Source organism: Xenia sp. Carnegie-2017, unplaced genomic scaffold (assembly GCF_021976095.1).
Source record: "Xenia sp. Carnegie-2017 unplaced genomic scaffold, XeniaSp_v1 HiC_scaffold_22, whole genome shotgun sequence".
Classification (NCBI taxonomy): Eukaryota; Metazoa; Cnidaria; class Anthozoa; order Malacalcyonacea; family Xeniidae; genus Xenia; species Xenia sp. Carnegie-2017.
The window spans coordinates 11,604,275-11,629,334 of record NW_025813485.1 but is presented as its reverse complement, the minus strand read 5'-3'; the positions used below and the strand labels follow the sequence as shown (position 1 = coordinate 11,629,334).

The 25,060-nt window shown below is 36.5% G+C and overlaps 3 protein-coding genes across 4 annotated transcripts; 2 read left to right on the top strand and 1 right to left on the bottom strand.

The window, feature by feature from the left end:
• Positions 1–58: 58 nt before the first annotated feature.
• LOC124445522 (proton-coupled amino acid transporter 3-like) lies at positions 59–16,417 on the top strand. 2 transcript variants are annotated; one of them, XM_046996247.1, is made up of 10 exons: positions 59–419; positions 5,421–5,717; positions 6,218–6,308; positions 7,774–7,862; positions 8,799–8,882; positions 9,569–9,653; positions 10,289–10,564; positions 12,029–12,195; positions 13,539–13,708; positions 13,790–16,417. In XM_046996247.1, exons 2-10 carry the CDS (start codon positions 5,620–5,622, stop codon positions 14,032–14,034), a joined length of 1,305 nt encoding a protein of 434 aa, XP_046852203.1. In that variant the 5' UTR covers positions 59–419; positions 5,421–5,619; the 3' UTR covers positions 14,035–16,417. The 2 variants fall into 2 exon arrangements, with proteins under 2 accessions (XP_046852203.1, XP_046852204.1); XM_046996248.1 differs by lacking the exon at positions 59–419 and adding an exon at positions 3,089–3,315.
• LOC124445521 (calcium uptake protein 2, mitochondrial-like) lies at positions 14,796–25,001 on the bottom strand. Its single transcript, XM_046996246.1, has 13 exons — positions 24,576–25,001; positions 23,916–23,953; positions 23,752–23,830; positions 21,444–21,491; positions 21,250–21,332; positions 19,974–20,012; positions 19,743–19,837; positions 19,307–19,346; positions 18,574–18,711; positions 18,072–18,180; positions 16,820–16,909; positions 16,436–16,503; positions 14,796–15,021 (listed from the first exon to the last, which is right to left on the bottom strand). Exons 1-13 carry the CDS (start codon positions 24,991–24,993, stop codon positions 14,953–14,955), a joined length of 1,314 nt encoding a protein of 437 aa, XP_046852202.1. The 5' UTR covers positions 24,994–25,001; the 3' UTR covers positions 14,796–14,952.
• On the top strand, positions 21,789–23,914 carry LOC124445524. The gene is made up of 2 exons (XM_046996249.1): positions 21,789–22,155; positions 22,707–23,914. The coding sequence occupies exons 1-2, from the start codon at positions 21,882–21,884 to the stop codon at positions 23,597–23,599; spliced, it is 1,167 nt and encodes a 388-aa protein (XP_046852205.1). The 5' UTR covers positions 21,789–21,881; the 3' UTR covers positions 23,600–23,914.
• Positions 25,002–25,060: the final 59 nt, after the last annotated feature.

Below are 25,060 nucleotides of genomic sequence, written 5' to 3'. Positions count from 1 at the left end.
TGGAAAGGAAAGCAAAATTTCTAACTGTTAGTTATTTGTAAACAAACGAGAACGATCAACGACATAAACAGATGTGTGCAGGTTGCTTGATTGACATAGTAATTAGTTGCTGGAATCCATTCAGTTCAAAATAATCGATTGATATTTTCCATTCTGAGCGGTTACTCGTTAAAAACAGGTACCTGTGCTCTAATAGATTATTTACATTGAGATTGAATACAAATAGAGTGCAGTAGAATGTAAAAATCATATCATAAGTCACTCAAACCATCAAAAATCAGTTATTTGAAACATGTTTTGAAGACTGTATTTTTTTATTTCTGAGTGTACTTATTATGAGCACGATAAGAATTAATTTGCAATCAGTTGTTGAATATCCTTTACAATATCATTTGTCGAAGCTGCTGATAGTTTACAAGGTCAGTAAGCAATAATAAAATGTGTTTACAATTTAAGATCGCAAGACCATTAAAATCTTAGAGTATAGTTAAAATTGCATATACAAGCGGCCAGCATATGATTTGAACAATTTTCTTCTGGCTTTTGTGCTCCATTTTTTAGATATATATTCGTCCGAATTCAACAATACGGTCAAACCTATTGAGGTCATCGGCTAGAGCCAAATATTTGCATGCTGGAATGATAAGTTTTGTGTTTAAATGTTTTCTGCATGCAAAAAATGAGCATTCTTTTCACATTTAAAAAGGCAGTCGTCATTTATTTCACTTGAGATTATGAATGGCCCCAGTCCAATGCCATTAACGTTTGGAACTGGTTGTTATTCAACATCGTTAGCCCATATTTAATATTAGCGTTTGTTCTGTGGTCGTCGCTTTTATTATCAGTTGACTGGATATCTTCTCTTGGTTCCTTTTGGTAAGTGAGCCAGGATCCCTGTCCTCTGGGTCCAGCCCTGAATCTGGCTCAGAAAACCATATAGTAAATCAAGTTGTGAATCCAGTGTATATACGTAGTTCAGAGTGTTTATGTTGCTTTCTTTTAAATTACTATAACAACAACGCTGCGTGTGAAAAATTTTGAATGAAAATTTAAGAACTAAAATAACACCTGGTAAGTTAAACTGTAAACATTGGCATAGCCAGTCTGCACGTTTGGTCGTACTGAGTAAACTTAAGATATTAGGGAGCTTTAGCAAGAGTACGACTACGACAACGAGTACGAAGTTTGACCGTGTAAGAGAATGGCACGAGGAAGTTTGTTGTCGTTGTCGCTTCGCCAAAATTTTGTTTTAGTTGTAAACAACAGAACGAGCCTTTTTATTGTGTAAAACACCGACGTTTGCGAAGCAGCTACGGCCCTATTTGTCAATAATGATATCAATGAATCGGTAATACTGGTTTTGCGAGAATACTCTTTAGACTGAAAAATCTTCACTATTTTAAGTTTTATGTACGATATATTTGTACTATTTTATTGTTTATTTACCTTTCACTTTGCGTACGAAATACATGAAAGTTTTGCAGGTCATATTAATGTACATCTGCGCTCAAAAAGAGTTCTAAATTAAAGCCTGGATGCTCGAAAATAGTACTGTAAACTAATTTCTTACAAAATGAAGAAATATACCTACTTTCTTTGCTTAAAAAGACATAGTAGTCGCGACTACGAATTTTTTACAAAACATTGTACTCAGATTGATGACAGCTACGTGTTTTTGTTGTCGCAACAATGTTTTCGCGCCAAAATGACGTAATTCGTACTCGTAGTCGTACTCGTAGGGTTTGCTAAAGCTCCCTATTTTCCCTCACAACATACATTCATGGTGATTCATCTCCTAAATTGCACGGTAGCACTTTAACTAATTTCTTACACAAAAAAAATATACCTACTTTCTTCGCTTTAAAAAACATCGTAGTCGCGACTACGATTTTTTTACAAAGCATCGTACTCAGATTGAAGACGGCTATACGTGTTGCTCTTGTCGCAACAATGCTTTCGCACCAAAATGACGTATTTTGTACTCGCAGTCGTACTCGTAGTCTTTGCTAATGCTCCCTAACACCAGTCTCCCGACATAACTCTTCTCTGCTTGTTACATGTTCAAACCCGGACTTCAGCTCGCATCTTTTAAGTTTTTTCAATCCTCGTGATCTTTATAGTGCCTCGACTGCTTTCATTTCTGATTCACTCCAGGTATCCACTTGACCATTCTCAACTACTTCTAGCATTTCCAATGGTGTAGGGACCATCGTTCCATGCCATACATTATTGCTGGTCCAACCACACTTTTATAAATTATCCCTTTTACCTTGACTGATTGTTCTAATCTTTGTTAAATTTTCCCTTTTGTGCAAGGCACACCTTAAGTAGCTATTTATCAACCATGCGCCTACCAAATTCAGGTACCGTGTTCAGCAAAAAGACCTTATTTCTATGGTAAGCGTCGGCAATATTTGATTGACATGCGAACTAGAATCGTTTTGAATTTCATCAAATGGTACCATTTAATTTATTGGGATGAAGCTTTGATAAAAAATTTTGGAAATAAAACAATTTCCTCGGCAAACTATTAAAAAACTGATATAAAAGGAAAGGAAAGCACGCACTTGCAACGCTGCAACAGCAGGAAGCAATCTTGCGCATTTTCTTTGTTTGTATAATCTCTCGCTGAGACCCGACGTCCGACGCTGTTATGCTGTGTTTTGCATTAACTACAAAACCTCAAAAAACATAGCTAGGTAACATATAATCGCGAAGTTATTTAGCTTGGACGATTTTATCATGCTCAATAGGAGCAGGTTGGATGTAATATTGTGCACTTTATAGTAACGAAATAAAAAGCTTGGGACGAAAGGAATAGGAAAACGTTGCAGTATTCCGAATAGAAAATTGGCGACCAAAGTTATAGTGCGAAGTAACTGGCCATTGGTGTATAGCAAATACAACGAGAAAATTTTTTCTTATGTTCATGGAGATTCGTATTTTTGTCAAAAATGCGCAGGTTAAGATATTTAAGTAGGCGTTTGTGCAAAGACAGCTGTGAAATAAGCAAAAGTTTCATATGTAAATGCCCTTCACGAAATAATGCAAATTATCTTCGGTTTTGCGGATAAAAGCAAAATATAAACAAATATAATCAGCACTGACAGTGGCAGGTTGTAGCCGGTTAGAATATATTTCTGCGCCTTATATATCTCGAGACGAAATTAACGAGTACGTCACAAAGATTTCGCCTTATTTAGTGGCAACTGTTTCAGGGTTAATTAAATCCGCAAGCTTCATTCAATCGTGAAATTAAAAAGATCCCAAATATGGAGTGAATTTCATAAAGTTGAACATTCGAGGCAAAGGCTCGTAAGTATTGCCAAACTGTTTGCCATATTGAGTTTGTAGTTAGTTCTCTTGCGAGAAAACTGATTGGAAACAGGAAATGTCTGGGTGAGCTTCATTGCCATAAAATAAATTGAATTTTCGAATTATATTAAATTATTTCTGCTGGCGATTATGTCGATCATTTATAGAAGTAATCGCGAAATGAAAATGACACTGAAGCACATTTCGTTCCCAAAGAATGAGAGGAATCAAAGCATTGTGATTTGTGGGAAAGCGAGAAAAAAATAAACATTTATCTTATTGCACACGTTGCCGTATAATTGACTTCCGATGAACAATATGCTATTACAGGAATCTATACATCTAAGAATTAATGAGACGCGCTAACTTATAGATATGAAAACCAAAAAAAAAGCATATCATTAATAAAATGTTGAAGAATCACAGCATATATTTGTAATAATTTTCTTCCAAAATAAGGAAAATAAATGTATATAACCGCATGATGTCTTCAATCACAAAGTCAACCATCGAAGTTGGCTGTGCACACAATGACACTTCTGATGAAGAAAAAAACCTTACCGCTTTTGCTATCCTACGCACGTCGAGTATTTTTAAAAACACACAAAAAGGTTTATAAATATACCAGTTGAATTTGAGAAGAATGAAACAATGTGTTTTCTCAAATACCGATTGTATATTGTTACAGTTTCATAAAATTAACGAACTTTTCCTTAAGCCCGCTATATAGAAAGTCCCTATATTATTGAATAGCGGCGCATATCTATTGGATAGGAGAGATTGACGAAGATTGCTCATGCGAAATCACATAATAGCAAAATCAGTAAAAAGCTTTTTCATGTCGATCGCTTTGCAAAGTGCGCTCCACAATGTTCTAAACTCGATTTTCATTTGCGCCAGTTTGTAATTCGAAAATATCAACAAAATATCAAAATGAATTAGCTAATTACTTATAAAGGTACATTTAGTTACCATTCAACAAGCTTTTTGTCATTTATGAAAAGCACCTGCAGGCGTGTTTTCCAGTTTTGGTCGAATGTCGAGACTCTATATGAAATGAAAATTTGGAGTTCATAGTTAGAATACCAACATTTGACGAATCATAAAACTTTTGAAGCTCCATGTAAAAAGAATGCAATGATTTTTAAGAGCCAATCAATGATTGCGAGTTTGAGTGAGCTTTTGGTATGAACAGTTTTAGTACACATTTGTGTTGATTTCCAATTTTAAAAATCAAAGCATGAAGAACACGTGGGTGTGTTTTGAGTAAAGAAGGCATATAACCATTCCCGCATTATGTCTTGCATGAGGAAGCCCCATTTTGAAGGTGTTTTTTCATGCCATGATGCATGTTCATTGATTGTCTCCATATCTTGCTGTATTTCATTTTGGTTGTCTGAGTGTAAAATTTGGGATTACCATCTGCATGTCGGCTATAATAATTGGAAAAATTTAATATAAATACACGACCCAAAAAGTTCTCCCGAGATACTTTGTTATAAATTCTTAATGAATTAATCCCATGTATAATTAAACACACAGCTAATGAAACTTGATTGTTAATTTGCTTTCTTCCATGTGAAGAATAAGGTAAAAAACTCCTTCTTTAAAACAGGACGTATCTTCTCTTGAATTCGAAAACACACAGTTTATAAATTAGCATTATAAAATTTTAAAATCAGGTAAAAAACGGTGACTTTTGAGGTACATTATTCTTTGGTACAACCGTCATCTGTTAAGTAGTTTGAAGAATGCACAGATTATTGTATCACAACAGGGCGATGTGGCAATTGGTCTTTTACAGGCTGGCTGGAATTCATTCATTTAGCATTTGTAATAATTTATCTTAGGGAGGAGGGTGGTCTTTTTCGTGGAGTTTAATTTAAATGCATTGTTTTCATAACATAAATTTGCATCATTTCCACTACCAGTGATTTCAGAGAGAATTAAGGGTCGCGACCTAAGGTCAACACTACTGCATCTTTTCTTATTAAGCCAATAGAAGTTACCATCGTACGTACGTATGAAAAGATTGAAGTATTTCAAGACACGGACACAAATAGATACGCAGGCTCATATTAATGAATGAAATACTTTTGTATTAGTGTCAACGGTCAACATCAGAGAAAACCGAATTCCCGTCAGTCCATGGAAAACTGAAGGTGGATCCGTACCAAAAGATAGTTTTATGAAAAGGTGGTAAAACAGAGCACTACACTAACAGAAACAAAAGGTGATAAAAAAAAAGCACTACACTGACAAAAACAAAAGAAATTTGAGTGAAACCACAAAAGATCAGACAAAATGTCGGAGGATGAAGATCTATTCACCATGAATGGTGAAAAGAAAAATCTCATTGAAGGCAGCACAAGCGACTTGCACGAAAAGTCTCAAAAGACATCGTAAGTGTTACCATTTTCATTCTCAGCCAGGCAGCTTTTAGTAACTATACCCAGGTGTATAAACGTGTTATTGACAGCTAAATTTTTTGATAAAATTAAAATGTTTTGAAGTTTTTAAAGTATTGCTATCCGCGCAGTAGCGCTAGGCAAACTGAAGGTCCGGTAATGCTATGCGAATTTCATATTATTAACTTTATCTATTGCTTTAGAAATCTATTGTTTTTACGATGAGAGTACAACAAAATATTTACATAGCACGAGCAGAGTTGCAGACTCGCTACCTTACAGCTTGGTTTGCCATTACGTCTTAATTTTCATTGCAATGCGATCCTTATACTTTTGACGTTTTTTCTTGACCTACTTTCTGTCAAACTACGAATTACTTTTGTAGCGAATGAAATGTTGTAGTTTACATTTATTCGTGCGAGTTTTTTCCGAAAATTGTCCACACCATGCAAAATTAGGAAACGTTACACTTTTGTATTCTACTTATTCCATAGAAACTTCCAGAGTTTAATGCATCTCTTGAAAGTAAGCATTGGAACAGGAATTCTTGGCCTACCTGTTGCAGTGATGAATGCTGGGATTGTTGTAAGTGGTGAATGCAACATTGTACTTGCAGTCTGTTCTAAGTCTTCTTTATCTAATTATCCGACAGAGTTTTTTCTTTAAATAATTAGAAAGTCTACTGTTAGAGACTTACTGAACTCAAGAAAATCAAATATTAAGGCATTTCGCACCAATTGCGCTTTGCAACCAAAGCTGTCTTCGTTTATACCATTGCAACCTCAATTTGCGCTTTACGGGACTCCATTGCGAAATAATCTTTTTCATTCTAAGAATTATGCTTGTATACAAAACGTATAACCTGTACAAAACGAAAAGGCTCCCTAAAAGATAAAGATGATCAACTTCAAATTGACGACTTTTCGATTTGATTCATACGAAATGACGACTCTGAAAAAGTTAAAACTTTTGAGATGAGTCAATCCTCCTTTTAAATGATGGCTTTTTGAAATAGCGATCGTAAAAGTATAAAATAACAACGAATCGAAACTCAGTTGAACAAAAAATTTGCTGAATAAAGGGTTACTATCAAATTGTCCGTTTTCAGCAATCTAGTCTTTCGATTTTAAAAATTTTTCATGATTTTGACACTCCAATATTAAAAAAGTTTCTGAATGTTGAGCGCAAACTATATTTTCATTTGGCCAAGTCAAACGATGATAACGTAAATTGCGATAGAGAAAGTAGCTAATGTTTCCTAAAGAAATCGACTTGCCCTTTAAGAAGCTTGTCTGACAATTAGTAAAAAAACAACAAATAAAATACTTCAAGAAAAAACAGAACTTACTGTGCCGTACCGTAACTCTCTCATGCAAAGTCTATTGCGCTTGTTAACTAATACATGATATACATCATGATTTAAAAAAAAAACAAGCAAAGCAATGAAGCAGAAAAATTGGCAGAAAAGCATCGTTTACAATTTTAGTTACAGCAAGTAATTAAAAATGCCTTCTGATAAAAGCCTTCCAATCAAACCAATGCTTAAGTATCTGAAATTACGTCAGTATGTTCTGATAAACCTTCCAATCAAACCGATGCTTAAGTATCTGAAATTACGTCAGTATGTTCTGATAAAAACCTTCCAATCAAACCGATGCTTAAGTATCTGAAACTATAACCGGTAAAATTTTATAGCTAGATGTGTAAGAAAGACATCCACGGCATTTTTAAAATCATAAACCATAATTGTATCACTACAAAGAGCCAAAAAGATCAATATTCGTTCAATCAGGACAAAACACATCTAAAAGAATAATAATTATAACTGTGCATGGTACAGAAATTTATCAAAAAAGTATTCTAAATTCTTGAGCGTCAGACATCATCCGCACCTTAAGCAAAATTGCAGAATGACCCACTTAACCTAGAAAGATGGTGTTATAAGTTTGATAAGATTATCTGTTCCTCGTTCGAGCTTTCTTTGACTGCTTGTATACATGCCACTGAAACAAAACTTCGTTTACATGGCTTTGTTTTTTTTTCATTAAAGGTTGGTCCCTTGTCTCTATTCATCGTGGCAATCATCACTACCCATTGTATGCTAATATTGGTGGACAGTGCAAGACAGCTTAGTAAAGAGTAAGTGAATTTCAAAGATACATCGATGTGCAGTCTCCGGTGAATGCAATCTTCTACCATGTATGGTTTTTACACTTCACAGCTCAGCCGAAGAGCTTGCCACCTGTAATAATGTAGCAAAGTGTGTCGCTTGTATGCAGTTGTACTGTTGTAGTCATATTATAGATGGTTTAAGTGACTTAAAATTTTCTGTCCTCCCTGCGAATATAATGCTATCAAACCTTCACTTGACTACAAATCATATTTGTAGAAATAGATTTTGTTAGTGCATGAAAAAGACTGCTGGTGTAGGTGTCGACACTCAAACGTTTTCAGAATAAACTGAGGAGTAAGCGTCAAAACTAACCAGGACGATCTACATCGACAAACGTGTAGCGATACGCCCGGATTCAAACCATTTACTTTTTTTAACTAAAGAAAATCAAAGTGCATTACGACTAATCTAAAGAATTACACGAAAACCAAACGGAACATTTAAACATAACACTGACAGTTGTGGAACTAAAACGCCTTCATTTTCATAAACTCCGATGTCCCAATTGTAAAATGGCAAATTTGTTCAACATAAAGAAATTTTGGTTTAGTAAGATACATCCATATCCCGGATGCAGGCATACCATCACGTCAAACATCAACAAGCTTTTACTCTTTTCGGTAATTGTTCATGCAGTTCGGACATCCGTGGTTTTGGGAGGAAGAACAAGCTGACAAAGTTTAAGGATGGATAAATTCCTTTTGACTTGTTGTTAGCAAAATTCTATGGATAATCGTTTAGCAAATTCCCCAATACCCTCAAAAACGTAGTTCTAGTCACAAACACAAAGCTTTTTTGTTTGAGATAATGATTATCTGTACTTATCGAAAAGATAACATATCTTTATCTTTAAAAGTTATACATGATATAATATCGAGTTAATACACTTTTCCATTAACTAGAAGTAAACGCAAGCCATTAGATTATGGGGACACTGCTGAGGAATGTTTTCGTCTGGTGACTCCATCGTACGCAAAAGCTGGAAGGTAATGAGAGAAATAAAGCTGAAAATCTTTCACGTTAACCGAATCATTTTTCCGATGAGGTTTTGTTTTAGCAAGCAGCAATCTAGGGGTTTGCTTTTTCGAAATTTTCAACAGCTAGTCGAAAACACTACACACACGTTGTGTACTAACACACAACGCACACAGGTTGAGTTACTACACGCGGTGTGAGTTACTGCACACAGGGTGTGAGATAGTGCAGTAACTACACACAGAGTGTGTTAATACACACAGGTTGAGTTACTACACGTGATGTGAGCTACTATACACAGGGTGTGTTAATACACACAGGTTGAGTTACTACACGTGGTGTGAGTTACTATACACAGGGTGTGAGTTGGTGCAGTAACTACACAGGGTGTGTTAATACACACAGATTGATTTACTACACGCGGTGTGAGTTACTATACACAGGGTGTGAGTTAGTGCAGTAACTACACAGGGTGTGTTAATACACACAGGTTGATTTACTACACGCGGTGTAAGTTACTACACGTGGTGTGAGTTTCTATACACAGGGTGTGAGTTAGCGCAGTAACTACACACAGGGTCTATGTGATATGTGAACGCGTCCTACACACCCTTTTGCGTTCACCAGATAATTTCTCCATTTTTCCCATGATTGCGTGAAGAGTTTCGTAGCATAGATTTTATTGAAATTGTTTTAGGTACATCGTCAATATTGTGCTGTGCGTAACGCAAATTGGTGTTTGCACAGTTTATGTACTATTCGTGGCAAAGAACATTGAGCAGGTTTAGTAACCGTAATTTACTATATTTCATAGGAGCAGTCCGTAATTAATCAGGCCAATTTATTTGATAATGCGCCGAAATCTACATCGACACTAGTATTGAAAGCAGTCTATTATAACTGCTTGAGAAAATTGCTTCCATCAAATGCCCGTTTTTAACAGGTAGTATGAAAGCAGATGAAATTAAAGTGCGACTGTATTTGCCAAGATCACATTTCTTTATTTCTTAGTATGCACAATGAATGAAATAAATCTCGAAAAAGTCATTCGCTGAAAATATAGGCGAAGCGAGTAGTACGCTTGAAATGACCTTTGTAACAAGTTATTTAACTTCCGTTCATATTTCTAACAATTTAAAACTTCAAGTTTAAAAGCAATTTTAGGAATGAAATCGATCAAAACTTTTAAACATGCCGGTAAGGAAGAACGCGATATTTGAACATTAGATGATTCAAAAACGACAAACCGATAGATTGATTGCACAATTAGTTCATTATCACCCATTGCTAACCTCTTCAACCCTACTATAGGTTAAAATGTCGCACATACCATTATTTACGTTGCGTAGCGCCATCATTGTCATGAGTATGAAAATTTTCTGTTGTTGAAGAGCATGCCTTCTCTTTTGCCGTACAGGTGCTCAGGCAACTTCATATCGCAAACTTCTCCGTGACAACGTGGATTCTAATATTGTGTCCGTTTCTGATATTATTCATTATGATTCGTAATCTATCGTCGCTGGCATGGTTATCGACAAGCGCAAACATTCTGATGACCTTTGCAGTTCTCTCCATATTCGTCCATTTGATACCAAACTCCGGGAATCCAAGCAAACTACCAACGTTTGCCGGTTGGTCAGTCTTCCCTCTGTTTTTCGGGGTGGCAGTGTTTGCATTTGAAGCAATACCAATCGTAAGTACCAACAAAAAACAAAGGAGTCATGCAAAGTGACCTCATGGGAATGATTTACAACACGTAGCAGGTAGAAAACTTCGTTAAAGTGTTGAAGAAAAACGCTTACCGACATTAGCGATGATACGAACTACAAAGAAGTCGAAGCGTGTATTTTTCTAGTTTTAACGCCACGTTTTTAAAAACTTAAAGACAGAAACCTTTAGGACCATTTTCTTTATTTGGCTACCCCATCCTTGATAGGCAGCAAAAAATCCCACCTCTATTTATTCCTCGCTCTCTGTTAACCCCCTTTTCTATATCCTACTATTACACCATTTGCTCATCATTAGAAACCATTCTACGCTTTACAAAATTACACGCTTTCACCAAAGAAATGTAGAATATTCATTAAACATGCAAACCACCTATCAAGAGCACCAGTCGACAATCAATAGCATTATTTTTACTGCATAACAATAAGGAACATTCAAATAGCATTTACGTCTGTTCGATAACAACAAAATACGATAGAGTCACACAATGTAGTAACTAATTTAGTTGTCGAAGAACACCGTACTTCTCTGTTGCTGAAAGTATATGTATGCTTGTTTGAATGTTTGCTTTATCAAAATTCTTGATTGTTTTCGATGGCGTCCGACATTAAGTGAAAGCGTGTACTGAAATGAATGTTCTATGAGCTCTAATGATGAGCAAATGGTGTTGATGTAGTTTTTTAAAAAACTAATATGCATGTGTACTGGATTGGGTATTTTAATAAGTAGAAATTGATATTCAAGCTCGTGTCGTGTGAACTGGTGTGTGCTAGCCCCCTGAGCCTTGTAGTAAAAAGAAATAAACTCCCAGATAAGTAGAGGAAACACGCTGATATAGAGAAAGAGCGTTTTCATATGACGTCATAGCGGCTATGTTGGTGTACCAATCCGATTTGCATCTTCTACATATTATTAGTGACCAGGTCTGCATCAAACGTCGTTTGACGTTCGGGAGCGAATACAATTTTCGAACGCACATAAGAAAGGAGCATTATTATGCATCAAAATAAGAAATTTTTACAGGGACACATTCTAACCTCCTATAAATTTTTTTTCAATGAGTTGAGTTGGCTTCCTTATTATTCCACATTTGTCATACCAGTGTCACACCATTAACGTGCAGATCTTTCGCATGCAGTCATTCTTCCTTATCTTTCTGCTTTCGAGCATTCTATGTAAACGATCGAATGAAGAGGACTTTCAAAATGTTCAGCAGAGGATTCGCTCTATTTTCAGAACAAATGGGAGGAATTGTTGCCAAAATCAAACGACAACTGCATTACTGCCATATTATGTGATAAAAATAAAATATATTTTAATTCATTTTCTAAAGCACACGTGTTTTCATTTACAAGGAAATATTTCCGATTGGCACTAACACGACGCGATTTAAGTACAGGCACGGTTCCATGATCTATTTTTCGTTTAGATTCTTCCGCTTGAAAATGAAATGAGAGAACCGAAGCACTTTTCATCAGTTGTCATGTTTGGAATGACAATAGTGATGATTGTCTACATATCCATGGGAACATTCGGTTATCTAACTTGCACTGATCATTGCGAAGGAAGCATCACCCTAAATCTACCTGGAACAGCGTATGTAAAAAAGTCGTTACAATTGTCATAAGTTACCAAATATGAAGGCTTTGTTTTGTTGTTAAAATGCATGCAGTGGCGAAGCCAGTACAGAATCTTTTACTCGTACAATTCAAAATTTTCAGCAAATTTATGATTCATTTCTTTAGGAAAATTAATTCCATTCATTGTTTTGCCAGTGATTGAACACAAAATAATTGCATTGTAGAAGAGTAAACTGAATGCATGGTGAATTCCGAAAGAGACCTTTTTATGTTGGCAATTTTTTATCAAAATACCATTGTGTTCTTCGACAATAAGTTAAGGTTGTTCTCCTAAATGTTCTCTGCAACATTCAATAAAACATGATTTTCAAAATGCCATTGCATAAAAGAAAGGGCGCAAATTAGGAGCGCGCGAGACCTTAATCTTTTAAAGAATGTGCATGAAGTCGGTACAGAACGTAGATTACCCCTCAATGTGCTGCCCTCCCTACAAAAAAGTTTTGAAGCACAGTTTCGATTGTTGAAAAACAACAAAAAAATAATTGGAACGTTTCTACGCGTGCATTGTGTAAAATAAGCATTTTTATGAGTGTGATATTTGGAAAGGAGATATTTGAATACGAGGCTTCACTGTAACTCGTGCATTTAGCAGAATGATTTTGTCGCAAACAATCATATACCCCGAAGATCTTCTTACATGAAAAGTGAAGCCAAATAATGGAAACTTAAGTAATTGACGCTGTAAATTTCGCACAGTGCAGTCAGGTCGTTTATGAGAGCTGAAGTAGTTGCAGTAAAGCTTAGCCAACTAATAATTAAAAGTTATTAACACAAAGATACACGCTATGCTACAGCATGAAATTGCTACGAAGTTATGTACACAAGTGGTACAATCATGTAAACACGTTGATTGGACAGGTGAGTACTGAATGTATGACATGGGGATACAGGCCAACATTCTTTATGGGGGGGAGGGAGTCGGCACAGTTTCAATCGTGCATGATCTCATTTACAAGTATTACACGACTGGCTTTGTCTGCTCAATCTTTTCTTCAAGTTAGAGACTGCCCCTCCTGCGCCCTTGCCAAATAGGCCTATAGGTTGAGCAAAGTGCATTGAATATAACAAAATCTTGAACGACCTCATTTACAAGTATTACACGACTGGCTTTGTCCGCTCAATCTTTTCTTGGAGTTAGAGGCTGCCCCTCCTACGCCCTCGCCAAATAGGCCTATGCGTTGAGCAAAGTGCATTGAATATAAAAAAACGTGTCGTCAATTTTCACACAAAACACATAAACTTTCTAGGCATGAGCAAACATATAAGATAGTTAAAATCATTTCCTGTTGTCTGTTTTAGGTTTTTCTCGATCGTAAAACTGGCCGTAGCAATTTCGGTGTTCTTCTCCTACTTTATACAAGCGTACGTTCCATTGAAGATCATCGAGCAATCTACTTTAGAAAAGATTCCGGAAAACAGAGTTCTAATATTTGACATAACAATTCGAATCATCTTAGTCCTTTTCACATGTAAGTACACTGCAAATACGTAATTTTCGCTGTTGAACGCAAGTACTCCCGATCCATCCGAAGTCTATTTATATCTTCTAGGTGGCCTGGCAGGGGCGGTTCCCCAGCTACACAACATCATCTCCTTGGTTGGTGCACTGAGCATGTCCCTACTTGGTTTCGTGTTTCCGGTTGCAATCCACTCAATAACATTTTATGACAAACTGTCGTGGATAGTACATGCCAAAAATATTTTCATATTTGTCTTTGGAGTATTGGGTTGCCTTGCTGGCACATACACAGCAACGTATCATATCATTCAAACAATGAAACAGTCGAGTGAATGACCTATTTTCGTGCACCTACACTCAGGCCAATAAGGGAATAAAAACAGGCAAAACTGAAAAGAATTTACATCATTGCATGCATCGTATAGAAATGCTTTGCAGGATGCAAAACATTTTCCTCTAACATGGGTACACCACGCGATAAGCAAAACCAAAAAATAAGTTTGGATGCACGAGGACTATCGTTCGCATAGCTATATTTATCACGACTGATCACGACTGATCACGACTGATAACGACCGACGTTCGGGAGTTATTTAGAGCCACAAGCAGTATGTGCATCACGTTTATAGCTATGATCATGCAAGTTTCATTGATCTATCGCAGTTATAAAATACGGCTGCTACGAGCTAAGAAATACTACACAAACATATTAATAGAAAAGCTAGACATGCTTAATAATTATGAGGTTTTCGGTAAGATATAGTCAAAAAATGACCCACTTCACAAATAATCATTTATGTTAAGCATAATGATTTATAGTACTTGCTAATCAGATTAAAGCTCTGACCCCCAGGAAAACTAAAACATAATATAGTGTTGTACAAGGGCCGCCATCAGCTGGATAATTGAGAAGAGAGGGAGTCATTTCAATTATGCTTGTCTTGCCATATTCAATTTCTTTGAAATCAATCCTTTCTTAGAGATTGCTAAACGCACATATAAATATTCCCTCTCCCACCACTCAATTATTGAATTCGCGACGCAAGTGGTCTAGCATACCACGTCGTTGGCAATTTTGAGGAAATAGTGGAAGACCGTTAAGATTGAGAAAAAGTTATTAAGCATGAATCGTTGCAAAGTGAGTTCTAAATTGTAAATATGCGTGGGTAAAAACTGAAACTGAAAATACGGCTAAGAATTTACAGAAACTGAAAATACGGCTAAGAATTTACAGAAGACATGAGTTACGATACTTTAATCCACGACCTCGCTCTTTACGCAGCTAATAAATTCATCCCATATACCACTTGTCTCGTTTTTTGCCTAAAATATAAAGATTGAATCATTAGGTAGGGTCAACATATTGTAGCAAGCGTGCAGTTGGACATTTTTATTTTTACTCATTCGTCAACTGCTCGGTACCAGGATTGCCCCTTTTGAGAAAATTTTGGTGAATAAAACGAGACTTTCGTGCATCTAGGCTAGGGTAAAACGTCAAACGTTGTTCGACAGCAAAACGAAAAATAGGTACACGATTACGCACATGTGGGCTCCCTAGCCGGTGAAACCTCTGACCATAAGTAGATTTAATAAAATATAGTTGAAATAACATCATACATAGTGTATAACAATGTGTCCTCTCGGCTATCACCATAGTGCAATGGTGACTGTTGCAGAAAAAAACTTTCTTGAAATTGATAAATGTGTTTTGTGCTCTCTGTTTAACGAAATGACGCGGTAATTTTGCAACTCTTTATGTATTCGCCGAACGCCCTTACATAGATTGCAAGTCACGTGACTGTGCTTAAATCGTGAAGTGTCCATAAGATTTCTCACAAATTCTATTACGACAAATACATTTTTATTTTTTATTTTCATATCGTTATAAACTTCTGTGTCAAAACAGTTGTCTGACGTGTGTAAGTTGTTCACTGAAAAGATAAATCAGCACGCTTATAACATGTACATTTACACATACACAATTCGTATAACTACATTTCCGACGATTTTGTGCAAATAATGATTCATCTTTGAAAGCAAAGGCCACCCACGTTACAAGTTTCCTCATCATAATTTGACTCGCATCATGTTTTATTGTCATTTTCACGTTAACACAGACAATATTTGCGTTTTGCCTTTCACAACAAGTTACTGTAATTGGGTGAGGATAAAAAGCGGAACGAGATGCAGGACGGAATGGCGGAAGCAGAACCGCAAATGGGGATAAAACGCGGATTCCGCATATTGGAGCACAAAACGATAACGGAGTCTATAAAGCCATTAATGGTCAAGTTCATGTGCAAGTTCAACGTGCATTTCGAATTATCTGTCCGGACATAAATTACACAGAAGCTATGGAGAAGTTAAATATTCTATCTGTATACAATCGTAGACAATCACTGGTATATATGTTAATGATAAAAATCACAAAGTACATAAATTTTTACGGCCATTGAGCCATGGTGTACTGTTAAGAAATAGCTTTAGGTTTTATTCTCCTATACGTCAGACGAAAGGATTTAAAAACACTTAAATTATAAAAAAATCTGGAACATATAGAGTACGAGTTTAGTTTTTTAAATTCCTTGTATATTAAGTCATAACATTGCCTGTTGTTCTAATGTGACGACTAATTTCATTTTAGATTTTTGTATTTATGCTATACATAATTCAGCTTGTACGGCTGCAAAGTAAAATAAATAAATTTGAGATGAATAAATCTACAGTCTGCACTTACGGCAAAACGTTTGCTGACTCTATCCTTCATCAAGCCGAGAAACTCTTTCTGGCTCAATTTTCCATCACCTAAAAAAATATCATTATACTTAGAGTGAAGTACATAGACAAAGTATTGCTGCAGCGAAATACTGAGGACCAGTGAAACAAATACAAATCGTTCGATATTTTGAGGTCCATGAGTAGTATTGTATGACCGAAACTCCAAAAGTGTTCCAGTTCTCGTAATTTGAGAGGGAGCTCGATGTCTGAAGCGTTTATATGTTTATTGACATTCCTCAATCTGTTCCACAGATCACCAATTGACCAATAAAATGCTATTATTTCCTCAAACAGCAGATTGATTTTTTACATCTATACATTATACAACCAACATGCAACTCACCATCAATATCGAAGAGTTGAAACACGGTGTTGACGATATGGTCGCCAAGAGCATTACCCGTCGCTATCAAAACAGCTCTCTTAAACTCTTCTATAAAATGAAACGATAAATGGAAGTTATAAGTATACAGTGTGAAAACAGTATACATTTTCCCGCCATGTTGATGAAAATCCTGTAATAGAAAAGTCTAATAAATTCTTGAAGCTAAATTTTACACCCAGACACGCGAGATTACACAGTGAATCAATTTTCAGAATCTCGAAACACTACACACGCGTGTCTGGGTGTAAGATTTGGCTTCAATTATTTGCTTCAGGTAGCGTTCCATGTATTTTAGTTCAATGGTCATGCACTTTTAATAAACCCACAAACATGGCCGCCCTGACGTTAAATGAAAATACACCATAGAGAAAAGTAAGTAATCAGGTTTGGATTGGCCTATGTGCCATTGTGTCGTGGCACATGGTGTCCTGCTGGGCGATCAAAGTGGGTCCCTAATCACGCATACCTATAAAATATCAAATAAGACTGGAATTGAAGGAATCATTTAATTTCCGAACTTTTGAAATGAGTGGTAACTAAGGAAAGTAGTGAAAGAAATTTAATGCAGGCAAACGAGAAATAAAAAACAATATATGAAGCGAAAATAGGTTCCAGGAACGCAGGGACGAAACTGGAAACTTAAGTGGGGAGAGGGGTGGAAGTGAAATTAAAATATTCAGCTTTTCTTGACTGATTTCTTTGTTAGCGATTATAAGTTCAAAAGAAATCAACAGGGCAGAGCTGAATATATGAATAATCAACCCTCCCCCAACACACACACACTTAACGTTCAAGTTTCGCCCCTGCAGGAATGTGTAAGCATTTTGGACCAGCGTCAAAGTTATCAAAAACGAAAACACTTCTCCCTCTCAAAACACTCAACTATCTTACTCAGTTAGCAAAAGCTTTGAAAACTGTACTTGTTATGAAATGTATTTTGTGTAAAGTGTTGTTTATGACAATATGAATCGTTCTATGTTTTATATTGTAAATCAAGTCTAAAATTCCAAGTTTTGTGGTGATAGTTTTTAGCACCCCCCCCTAAAGTTGAAATTGAAAGGCCCCCAATATGGAGCCAGATACTTCCATGCATGAATCATGAATGCAGTGACATATTTGATTTGTAAAGCAGAACTTTGTCAAGAACATATCATTTGGGTTGGTGAAAAAATTGATGCACATTAAGAAAAAGAAGCTCCGGTATATTTACCTTGAGTAACTGGCTGGTTTGCAACATTGTAAATCTTCAAAGCAATAGAAAATTCCTGCAGGTTGTTGAGAAATTCACCAAATTTTATGTAGTCCGTCAGATGAACTTCCTATACACAATAAAAGATAAGAAAAGTGATGAATTGTCCGCAAATCCTACTCGTAAAATGAAAAGATGTAATTATGTTCGAATCCAAAAATTCTCTTTCGAGTAATTCTCCAATGGTACACAAAAGGATAAAACAGTATGAATGATGATAAGGAACACTTAAGGATAGTCAGGTATGGACAACGATGAAGTACATCATACACAAGAAAGGCAGATGATAATACGGTATACATACGCAGGGTATGGATAATGAAACGGCACACTATAGGACAGTATGGACTGAAAATGATACGGTACACTATACGATAGTTGGGGATAGTGGATGAAATGTCTCTGAACCCCCTCCCCCACCCAACATCATTTTATTCACAAAGTAACAATCCTGATCACTTACGATATCCTGTTGACGCCGAGATTTGAGACGTTGTAAATATTCTTGAACATCGCTGTCGTCGAGACGGGTGGATTGTAGAAGAAGTTCAGCAAATTGCTCGCTATTCATGACATCGTGATTTTTGGAAAAGAGGCGAAACTATAAGCGACTGTAAGGAATTTCATTCGACATTCAGAGAGAAGATGTTTTGTGATGGCCGATTTGCAGTGGGCGTACGTGAAAATATATCAAAGATTATGTGTCGACCAAGATGCATTGCACGCTTTTGTTTATGTTTACATCGTTACTTTTTTACGCTTTTGAGGCACACTGAATTCAATTTCGTCCCCACGTCGTCTAATTTTCAAGAAAATTTAGCAAAAAATCCCTGATTAAAAACTCTGTTATGAATTAATTATTATCGTCCAAGTTGTACTGACTACAATAACAAAATCCGCCATTTTCTAAACCCCAAAAAAATGGCCGTCACGCTGTGATTAACGCGCAATGCATCTTGGTTGACACGCATTCTTTTAAACAGCCCGTTGATGGATAGTTGCTGGCTATACATATGTAAACAGAAAGGTATTTACTGGGAGGAGGGGATTGCGTACTCCTATCAGCTTTGGCTGGAGGCGATTCGTAATTTTAGAAGTGACAACCCCCCTCCCCAATCAATTTACAAGCATTACAAAAAAAAAACGTCTAAAGAGAATCGATTGACCACTAAATGTGTGACACAAAGAAAGGATACTTCAAGTCTCCAAAATTCTCTTTGTAAGTTTCTAGTAAACCTGATTGTAGGATAGAAAAAAGAAACATGAACATGTCCATAAATTTCTATGCTGAAATCGTCTGTTAGCGGAATGATAAATGAACATTTAACAACTTCATGACCACGCATCAAATCGTCGTCTCAAAATAATTTGCCGACAAAGACCATTGGTCCAATGGCAAAAATTCAAATACACTTAATAATAGGCACGTAAGGTTGTACTCCTTATAGTTTTGGGTAAATAAATAAGACTGAATTTATTATTTTGTGCAAGAATGCAGTTCAACAGATAACTAGTACCTATACTCAAAAAAATGACAAAAAATAGTTCTTCAATTCCTTTCAAGCAGTATAAATGCAATCCCTTTTCAGGCTTTTTCATATGTTTCTTTAAAACTCAAGAATCCAACATTACCTTAGCATGTCAGAAAATGTCAACTGTCCCTTTCCAGATTTGCCAAAGAAATATAGCAATAAGCTTGTGTTTTGCAAAGCCACGTCAGTCTCGTCCTACGTAAAGAGGTGTGAAAATTGCAAGCAAATTCTTTTAAAGGGAAATTTGCTCATCATAAAGAGTGTGCTTCCATTTCGATGAACTCATTAATATGACACAACGATAAAGCAGACAATCTACAAACAGACTCACCAAAGAATGCCTCGTTTTTCGATTGAGCATTTTCTCGAGCTACAAATTGACAAAACATTCATAAATTCAGGCATTCCGAAGGACAGCAATGGACGGAGGAGGGGAGGTTCTCGATAATCATGAACGGGAAAGAGCTTATAGCCATTCAACCCACGTAGAAAACAAAACAGTTGTAGGAGGCAATGTCTGTATGTTTTAAAATGACCTATTGAATGCCAAGTGCATGGGATAAGACTAGCATTTTCCCTTCATTTTTTACGGTACAATGAAAAAGGGACGAGAAAGTTATAGTAAGTTTTCAATAATTATTCAAAGTTGTGTTTTTAAAATCTTTAAAATTATCGATCTTTTCTATTCGAAAAATGATCCCTCTTACGTGTCTAACCGATGCAGAGCTGCAACCAAAGGAAGAGGAAAATCCGCTAGTTGTTAAATAATAAGCGATAAATTATCTTTTGTTGTGGAGTATATGTTATCCCATTAAATTGTTTTCACCGGTGAGCAGTTCTTTCAAAAGTGTCATCCAATTTGAAATGTTTTTTGTTTCAGAAAACTGCAAAAGTCACGCATAGCAAAAATATCAATTAAACAACGGGACTTCAACCTTATTTTCTCAACACTAGTGTCTATCTTTAGAAGCAATTCAAATTTCACAGTTAGAATAATCAGTCGTTCTGGGAATCACAATCTGGAATTCGAACAGTTTTCTCTACTTTCTATGTACTCCATAGAAGTATAGGCTAACATGACTGCTTACTCAACTTCACTTCTTTGTAATCGTGAACGGACCGGCATATTCATCTTCAATCATAAAACCCCACAACATAATCCTTCCATCCATCGAGCCCTCAGCCTAGTTAGTGGTTTCGCATGCTTTAGAAACATCATATAATCCAAGTTTCTACTTGATTATAAAGGATGCTGACAGCTACCTCCACACCAGCAAAGAAGTTGTTCGGTAATTTGTGACAAAAAATTTAATGCAATCGCATCTATTTAACTATATCGGCGGCGATATCATTAGTTGAAATAGGACTGTATTACTAGTAGTGTGTACGACACACACACACAGTGCTCACCAGTTATGACTGCAGTACGTGATTTTTTAAGATAATTTAAGGAGCATCGGATTTCATATGCACTGAATTTAGGTGTACTAATTCAGTGTATTATAGTTGGATCACTGTAAGTAACGTGGTTAAAGCATACCCACTAATTTTATAAAACAGTAATAGACTATATTACAACAAATTATAGAAAAACTTTATGTATCCACCTCTTGAAATTCAGCTTTTCCCAGAGTCGCATTACCATCCAAATCGAGCATCCGGAAAGCGACGTCCAGGCCGCGACTCGATTCTAAAGTGCAGACAGAAGAATACGAGAACAGTATGGTGATGGCAATACATGACTTGGACAGGAAAACTCGATCATTTTTTTGGACGAGAAAAGAACAAAACATCCACTTACTGGTAAGCAAAGTCAACAGAAACAAATACTCCGGGTAAGTAATGATTCCTAGAAAAACAGAGTTTTATAATCGTTTAGCTGAAAACATAATATTGTGGTTAGGGTGGGTAAGACGTTAAAAATGCACTTCAATAGTTTGTAGCAAATAAATCCTCGCTGCAACCTGAACGGACGTATACAAGAAGCCTGCGCATGTGTTAAAACTATATGCAATGGCGCACAATCCAAAATAAATGCGGGGGTGGGTGGGTACTCTCGTGTTCTAACCTAAAAACGAAACGTGGAAAATGTATGTCCCGCGCATTATCGCGCGTTCTTCGAGTCACGTGCTTCGAGTATCGAGTTAAAGAAAGGTGTTGTCTTCCATGACGCAAATATATTTTCTTCGATATAGCAATCGCTGATTTCACTCGCAAATATAACATTTAAACTACTAACATGGGGAAACTATCTCGTCATGCTCAAGACCGCGTTCTTTCGCTGAGTTCGCATTACGCTAATATAAGCGATATTGTCTCAAAACTAAACGAGGAAGGCATCGATACCACACGTCAAACGGTCTCTAGGTTTCTTCGAGTTTCGAGTAAAGCGACAAAAACGCGCTTGAACACAGCGGCGACGGACGAGCCAAGACCAAAGACGAAGCTTAAAAAAGAACACTTGGATTATATCAACACCGAAATAGAAAAAGATCAAAAGCTTAGTGTTCAAGGTAAGCTATTTCGAAGGCAATTCGACTTCGAGCTTCGAGTTTAGTATCATAATGATGTGTTGCTGCAATATAAACGTGCTTCCATTACAAGGTATCAAACTTCACAATCATTCGAATTAATCGAATAAGTTTTGTTTTTGCGTTGTGATGTTTGATGTTTTTCCTCTTTCAAATGTTTTGTGTGAATTTAGCTAGAATTTAATTTCGGGTACAATAGGATTGCATGTCTTCCCCAAAAATTTAGTCGTTCAGCTTTGCTTCTATATTTCAATTCATTTGCTGGCACTTACAAGAACTGCATCTTGTGCATTTCATCCGAAAAATCCAAGTTACGACTCTTAATAACGTTTTCCAATGCACAAGAAATTTGCACAATGTTGTCAAAAGGTTAAATTCTAAGCCAAAAATCTCCATTGATTTTACATAGGTTGAAATGTGCAATTTAAGCCAAATTTAACAATTTACTTAAACTATAGCAGCAAAATCTCTTCTAAGTGACTATTATTGCCACAGAACATGACCTGATTGGTAACTTTTCTCATGTTATGTAGATCTTCAAGAAATGCTACAGGAGCAGTTTAATCTGGAGGTATCAACTGTAGCTATCAAGAAAGCAAGGAAGAAACTTGGTTGGGTGAGAACTGGGCCAAGGAACATCAAGGTACAAGTAGGACCATGCCAGGACCATGCTGCAATTATAGCCTGCCTCACTCTTATCACCGAGCAACAACAGGTCCTTAGTCAAAAGTTGGATCGAATTGAAAACAGGTTTGTGCTTCTCCAACAATTCCCCAATACGTATCCACTGTTTCCAACCAGCTCAAACATGACCCATCCAGTTAACATAACAAGTTCATCAACAATTGCAAGCCATTTGAATCAGTCTTGCGCCGTCAACACCACATCAACAATGGGTGTACAACATCATACACCTTGTGCAAGTAACATGGCACAGCTGATGCCGGCTCTACCATCAACAAGTGACTCCTCGAATTTGCTAAACACAAGTGGCAATGACGAGGCCTCTGTTGCTCCAGACAGCTTTAGCATACTGGCAAACATCTACAACATGAACACAGATGATTTGTATGTCTTGTCAAGGAAGTCCTCCTCGATTGGAAATTTTTCTGTGAAGCTTGTCAATATCATGTTTCGTCCTGATGAGCTCATGGGACGAAACTGCAATGGAAAACTAGGCAAACTGCCACTTGATCCATCAAGATTGTCTATTGTCAAAGAAGCTGTTTATTATATTTATTCTGTGCCAGATGTCTCAAAACCCGACATATGGAAGAAATGTGTCATAGCCATTGACGAATGTATACGACGACCAAAATACAAGGGGAAAAAGCGCCAAGTTTTTGTGCAATTACCAAGCATGACCGATTTACATCTTATTACAGAACAGATGGGGAAACTGGATGGCAATCAAATTGCTAATTAAAGCCAATGGTATTTATGCTCAGTATCATAGAGTTTCTATGTAGTAAAAGCCTATGTATCTAAGGAATGTACATAGCAGTAAAATGATTTAGGAGACATGCTCAATATGATGCAAACTTTGATTTACTTTATGAGGTACAAAAACATCATTACCATTTTCGCCCATGTTTGCAAAAAGATCCTCCTGGTCTGCAGATAGCCGATGAACATATTTCAAAATTTTTTCAACATCCTAGTAATACAAATGTATGTATTCATGTAAGAAAGTACCATATTATTCAAGCAATACTATTCTGTAATGAATGAAAAACACTAACCTGGGTTGTCAGCTTTTTTTTCCTTCTTTCTAAATTTTCTAGGAAAAGAGAGCAAAGAGGCTTATTTCCTCAAAACCACACGATCAGACTTACAATTTCACTTTAAGTTTATTTCTAGGAATTAAAGCACTCCCAATTCTACATTTCCGATTGATTGAAAATGGACTGGTTTATATTTTGCTGGCAGGCAGATCAATTCCAAGAGAGGTTAAGAATTGTTGCTAGTGTTGTCTGTAACTACTTGACCAAATCTGCCTGCTAACAAAACATAAACAAAGCACGTCTTCTATAGAATGGCAATCACTTGATGTTGTCCTATTTGTTTAGATAATAGGGCCTTCTATTTATTTGTATAAGCTTTAGTTGAAAACTTGTAATATCTCATTAGCAGTGAATTAATGAAAAAAGGTATCAATCATCCCATGGAATTCATCAAAAACTAACCTCAGCCGAGGGTTATTCATCGTAGAAAGCAAGGGTAGCTGTAGTAATAACCTTAAACTGTCGTGAAAGTAAAACGTCTGGTGGTGTTATTGGTAAATGTGTGGTGAATAGTATACAGTTGGAAACTCTAATTGTGCTGCTAATAATTCAGTGAGAAACACATCGCATTTCACAGAACAATAGTCAATGAAATCAAACCAAAATACAAATGGCAACCTTTCTTGTTGTCGACCAAAGAATTAAGAAAGTCTTGCGGTGTCATCAGACTCTTCCCTCCATATTCGTACGAAGCATACTCCTCAAACTTTAACTTTTTCAATGCCATTTCAACATCTGGCGCATCGTTTTCGTCTGTGGCTGCAGATAAAACAAATGCAGCCCTGAACGAGGGCGTCTTTGACTGTTTTTGCTTTGACAACAAGTAATATGCCGTTGCTCCTACAATAAATGTCCCCGTAATAGTAAACGATTTTTGACGGGAAGAAAAGAAATACCCTTTAGAAATGTTAGCTCTTCCATGGTAATTTTGAGTTAAAGCGTTTTCTAGTTGTTTGACGCGATACGATCTCTTGAAAAGAGCCAAACTTAATACTGTTTTTCTGCAGAAAGCATGCGACATTTTGATTGTTGACATTCTTACGACCCCACCCCACCCCCTTTGTTAGTCCAGTTGTTGCTTTAAATTACGCCGCATCTCGCGC